Raw genomic sequence first — 6,068 nt, forward strand, 5'->3', positions numbered from 1 at the left:
GTTCCCAGTACTAAAAGTGATACTTGGCGCAATAAAATGCCGATACTGGGCCAAACATCGGTGGAGGATCAGCAAATATAAACAGCCAATATAGGCTGCCAGAACTGGCTCAACACTGGACCGAGTAAAATTCCGATATTGGCCCAATATCTTTAGCCAACCTGTGGCTGCTAAAATTGGACCAACACTGGGCCGTGTATTGAGCTCCGGCCATTCGCACTTGGGATACTGACCACTTTATCAATTTCATCAACTGTTTTTATCCGACGTCTGAGATATGAGACGTAGGAAATCTTTCGCGGTAGTTTAAAATTTTGCTAAATATTCTCTTTGAATTAATTTTTCAAGATGAAGAATACTTTTAATACATATTTGTTAAAATTTCAAATGATTTTCCATTTGCGGATCAAATAATTTTGGAAACAAAGTAAAGCTTTCGAATAGCTATTTATTTTCTTATTTCTATAGGTTTATATAAAAATAATTTTCTTAAGAATCTTGAGGAAATTTAAAAATATTTTTGAAAATTTCAGATTTTTTAAAACGAAATTTAAAAAAAAAATATATATATATATTTAATCAAATAGTTGAGATTTGAATCCTAAAATATTTTTATTTTTAAATAAATAAAGCACTTTAAGTCATCCAAAAAAATATTATTTTTCAACGAGTTGCATTTTAAACAACAGAAAAATGTTAATATTTTCTAAAAGAGATGATTTTTCTAAAAGAAAGCTTGAATTTTTTGACCAGACAAAAATTTTTGCATCAAAAATCTTACTTTACTACAAAAAATTTAAAACGAGATGTATTTTTAAATTCATAATGGGGAATTGTACTGACCCCTCTGGTATTAAATGAGTTGGTGTTCCTTCGCATGGGCTTTAGGGCTCAGTAATAAAAAAACCTGTGTTTTTTAATCAAACGTTTCGACTCATATGCGAGTCCTCTTCAGTGATTTATTTCTAAACAAAACCAAAGTTTACATTTTCAGTAGTATGCTTTCGATACAATGCCGTTGACGAAACAAATATAGTTTTATCAATTAAACTTTAATAGTCTATCTTTTTGCTGTATAATTTTTTTTTTCAAAATATAATAAGTTTTCTAATCCGTAATTTCTCTACTCGCATCAATTATTTTAATAGAAAATAAAAAGATATCTTTCTATATGTTTAATAACCTCAGCAGTTGTGTAAGAAAATCATCAAATTCTACGCTATTGAACTACATTCGTTGCGGAGCACTGCAGATAACTTTAATTTAATTTTCTCTCGTTTTCTTGACAAACACATCTTTTGTCAATGTTGGAAAACGACTGCTTTTTGTATGTCTAAAGATATTATGTAAACTGGGCGATGCAGATTTAAGTTTTAGTGGGAGAAGTGCATATTAGAGTTTAGAGTGCAGTTACATTTAAAGGGAAGGTCGTAAATGAGGGGTGCTGATTAAATACTTTTGTTAATTTAGAAATGTTTTGTAGTTGTGAGAATTGTTAATTTTTTTTAAAGATTTTGAATGTCTGTTTTCTATTAGTAATATTGGGTTCGCTTTCAATGCCAATCTATCAGTCTATTTCCGTTATGTATATTGTAGATGATGTCATAACTGTAGTACCAGAAACCGAAGTTGATATTATACAAAATATCTTCAACAATTCCAATAATAAATTGAAATTCACCCTCGAGAAACAAACTAATAATAAAATCTGTTTTCTAGACGTACTGATTATTCGCAAGGATGACAGTTTAAAAACCAAATGATACACAAAAGCTACTACCTCAGATAGAGTTTTTAATTTTTTCTCACATCACCTTATGAAATATAAAATAGATGTTATCAACAACTTGATAGGCAGGAGTACCGTTCTTTCTCACAAATATTTCCATTCTCAAAACATACGAAAATAAGAAGAATATCAATAAGAAATAATTACCCCCTTCAAATAATTAACAGGATAATTAAAAAAACACATAAAATCGCACAGAAAAACTCTTACACAAACATTGAAAACCATCAACCCTTGACTAGCCATGACTATATAAACACGCACACACTAACGAGTACACCGACGCGACCGACCGATATCAGCATGCGACCTCAATACTGCGAACGAAATATATATCTCTGACATATATACAGGGACTTTCGGAAAATTTGTCAGGCATTTTAAAACCTTTGGACGTAAAGTCAGTGGCTTTCGTAATGTGAATGAAATATCATGAATTTTCAAATCAAAAAAGATCCCATCCGTACACTTGACAGCAAAAATGTAGTTTACAAAATTCCTTGGTCTGGTTGTGACTCCTTCTACATTGGCACAACAAAACGTCCGATTTAGAATCCACGAACACACAAAAGACGTATATAAACCACCTTTAAAATGGACCGCATTAACTAAAAATTCCTGGTATTAAGATCACAAATTCAATTTTGAACTGACTAAAATCATTGAAAAAACTGTTAACTACAGGAAGCGTATTTTACTAGAAATGATTCATTTGCGAACGAAACAAATACTATCAATCAGAGAACAGACATTTAAAAACTTTATTTTTTTATAAGGTTTCATTTCAGAAAAAAAACAATTCTCATAATCACAAAACATTTCGAAATTACAAAAAGCAATAAATCAATACCCCTCAGTAACAATAATTTAAAAGAAAAATACAGGAAAGTCTCAGAGTTCAAATTTTCGACCTTCCCTTCAAATGTCACTGCACTCTCACAACTCTGCCATGCACTTCCCCCACTAAAACTATCGTATTCCAACATTGACAACAGCAACTAGTCATGGTAGTTACAAAAGATTTCTTTGTCAAGAAAACAAGGAACAATCAAATTAAATTTATCTGCAGTATTCGACAATGAATGTTATTAATGCAATAGTGGATGTGATGATTTTCTTACACAATTGCTAAGGTTAGTAATCATATCGAAAGATAGTTTTTTATTCTTTAATTAAAAAACTGATGAGACTAGAGAAATTACGGATAACCAAAAGCTATTTTGTAAACCAGTATTCGAACTATTCGTGATCTTTTTAATATTACATAATTCTTCAGTCGTTTATGTTTTAATGCGAATTATTTGCAATTCATCACCAATGATAAGATTTCGCTCATATTATTTATTTCTATAATATTCGAAAAGTTATTTTATATACAGGGTTGCCACTGACTAATGTACCTCAAAAATGTGAAAAAAGTGACTAATTTGAGCTAAAAAGTGACTAAAAATGACTAATTTTGAACAAAGATCTTGAAACTTTCTAAGATTTTGAAAAAGCTTCACAATTGTGTTTTTAAATTTTAGAAAATTTACATTTTATTAAAAAATGTTTGAAAGCTTTTTGACGTTATTTTTGTTTCAAAACTTCTAAATTAAACAAAAAAAATGAAAATCTTCAATATTATTTTTTCACAATTTTAGAATTTTTTTGAAATTGTCAAAGATCTTTTAAAATATAGTCCTAAAGTTAATTTTGTGAATGAAAAAATTATTTAAATTTCTCCAACAAATCTTTAGAAAATTTGTGTATTATATTGAAACTTCAAAATTCATAGATATCTTCGAAGTTATTTGTTCTAAATCTTCAAAACTCTACTTTTTATTTATTCATTGTTATTGATTATTGTTATTATTTCAAAACGTTGGAAATCTTTTGGAATGCTTTAAAATCTTGTTAAATATTCTGTTCAAATAATTTTTCAAGATAAAGAAAACTTTTCATACATATTTGTTTAAATATCAAATTATTTTCAATTTTCCGGGAGACATAATTTTGAAAGCCCAATGAAAGTTTTGAATTATTATTTACTTTTATATATCTGTAGAGTTATATAAATACAATTTTCCTAAGAATCTTGAGGAAATTGAATAATATTTTTGAAAATTTTAGGTATTTTAAACGAATTTTCTGTAAAAGAATTAAATTTTTTATTCCGTAAATATGAATTTTCCGCAAGAAACTATATAACTATAATTTATATTTTTTATTTGCTCACTTTGCTGTTAGATAACTATCATTTTCCTCTGTTGCTCTGAAAAATTCAAAAAAAATTTTGAACATTTTATATATGTCGAAAGAGTATCTAGAAATTTTTTGGATTTTTTTATTATTTTACAGAACTTGAAAAATTGTTGTGAAAATTGTTTTGAGAATTTATCTTTTTTGTTTAAAAAATTAACTATTTTAATAAAGATGATTTTTTTGTTAATTTTGATTTGAAATATCTGAAAATTTCAATAATATTTTTGAATTTCCTCAAGATTCTAAGGAAAATTATATATTTATACAACCCTACAAAAATAAGAAAGTAGATAATTATTCAAAACTTTCATTTTGTTTTCAAAATGATTTTGCCCCGCAAATTGAAATTAATTGGAAATTTGAACAAATATGTTTTGAAAGTATTCTTCATCTGGAAGAATTAATTTTAATTAATTAATTTTTAAATAATTCGTCTAAATTTAAGAGATATTTTAGAATTTTCAAAGTTTTAAAGAGATTAACAATATTTTAAAACTTTGAAGTTTTTAAAATATTGCAAATTTAACAATAAAAATTTTCCCTAACATTTTTAAACACCCTGTAAAATAAAAAATAAAATTATTAGAAAGTTTGGTTTAAAAATGTAACTTTTTGTAAATTTTTGTTTGTTTAAAAGTAATCTTCTTGACAGAAAGTTCTATGTATATGGTTGAGAATCAACTTTTTTGTGTAAAATTTAAATTTTCGCGTTCAAAAATTAAAATATTTTTGTAAAAAATTCGTCTTATTCAGAAAATGCTTACATTTTCTAGTTAAAAATACAACTAAAAAAATGTAAACATTTTCTAATAAATACAAATTTTCTAAAAGAGTTTAATTTTTAAACCCGAAAATATAAGTTTTCCACAAAAAAGTTGTTTCTCAAACATAAAAATAAACTTTCTATCAAGAAGATTACTTTTATAGAAACAAAATGTTTTAAAGATTTAAATTTTAAACCAAAAAAGAGGAACTCTCAGCAAAATTGTTGAATTTTCTTCCAAAACATATCTTTTAGTCATATAATATAATCTAGGCAAATCATGATTTGATTATAAAAATTATACTTAATACAAAATAAAAATTTCTGATAACTGTTTATTATCTTCGTTTCTTTGTATATTTGTTTCAACGTATTATAAATAAAATTTTCCTTTGTTTCTTTAAAAAATTTAAAAAGATTTTTGAATATTCCATATATGTCGAAAGAGTATCTAGAAACTTTTTTAGCATTTTTTTCATTTTACATAACGTTTAGAAATGTTAGGATAAATTTTTACCGTGAAATTTAGCAATAGTTTATGAACTTTTCTAAGGTTTAAAATATTGTAAATTTCTTCAAAACTTCGAAAATTCTAAATATATCTCTTAAATTTATACAGATTATTTTTTTGAAAATTTTGGAAATCTTTTGGAATTTTTCAAAATCTTTTGAAATCTAGTCCTAAAATAAATCTAGTAAAACAATTGCCCAGCTGATTTTGCGACAGATTTAAATGTAACAATCAAAACGAAGTAAAAAAATTTTTTTGAGAAAAAATATAATCAAAATTTGTAATTGACTTAAACTAATCGTGAAAAATGTACTATTATTGGAATTGACCATGCCACAAATTTGAAGGTTATAAACAAACTATTATCACTACTACCAGTCTTTATCAATTAACTTGATATTTTATATTATATTATAAATAGGAATTTATAAAATTAATCTATGAATAGGTATTTATTAAATTAATTTATAAACAGCAGTTTTAAAATTATTTACAAGCGGGGAATACAAATTGGCACTTACCTCGTTTACCCATTTTTCTTTGTTTTGGTTCACTGTGTTCTGCGTTTCGTTCCGTTTGGTCGGTCAAACACAAGCGATCTCGCACTCGCTCTTAGGCAAGTAGCATCATATGGTATGAGAGCGAGTGAGAAAATGCCTCTGATCTGGTAATACTTGAAAGCACGACACTTTAGGAGAATGACCGATTCCGCAATTTTTAAATTACAACGTGATCGAGGGATTGAAAGGACACCACCTGCT

The 6,068-nt window shown here is 26.7% G+C and overlaps 2 protein-coding genes across 3 annotated transcripts in view; both read right to left on the minus strand.

Moving 5' to 3' along the window:
* LOC117178731 (putative uncharacterized protein DDB_G0290521) overlaps window positions 1–5,905 on the minus strand; it is a 10,071-nt gene extending 4,166 nt beyond the window's left edge. The window contains exon 1 of the mRNA XM_033370162.1: window positions 5,829–5,905. Within this exon, the coding sequence (XP_033226053.1) occupies window positions 5,829–5,841 (13 nt within the window). The 5' untranslated portion in view covers window positions 5,842–5,905. The remainder of the gene's footprint in view (window positions 1–5,828) is intronic.
* LOC117177864 (FH1/FH2 domain-containing protein 3) overlaps window positions 1–6,068 on the minus strand; it is a 917,724-nt gene that overhangs the window by 756,152 nt on the left and 155,504 nt on the right. The gene's annotated exons all lie outside the window — the stretch shown is intronic.

The sequence above is a fragment of the Belonocnema kinseyi genome, chromosome 8, assembly GCF_010883055.1.
Source record: "Belonocnema kinseyi isolate 2016_QV_RU_SX_M_011 chromosome 8, B_treatae_v1, whole genome shotgun sequence".
Taxonomy (NCBI): Eukaryota; Metazoa; Arthropoda; class Insecta; order Hymenoptera; family Cynipidae; genus Belonocnema; species Belonocnema kinseyi.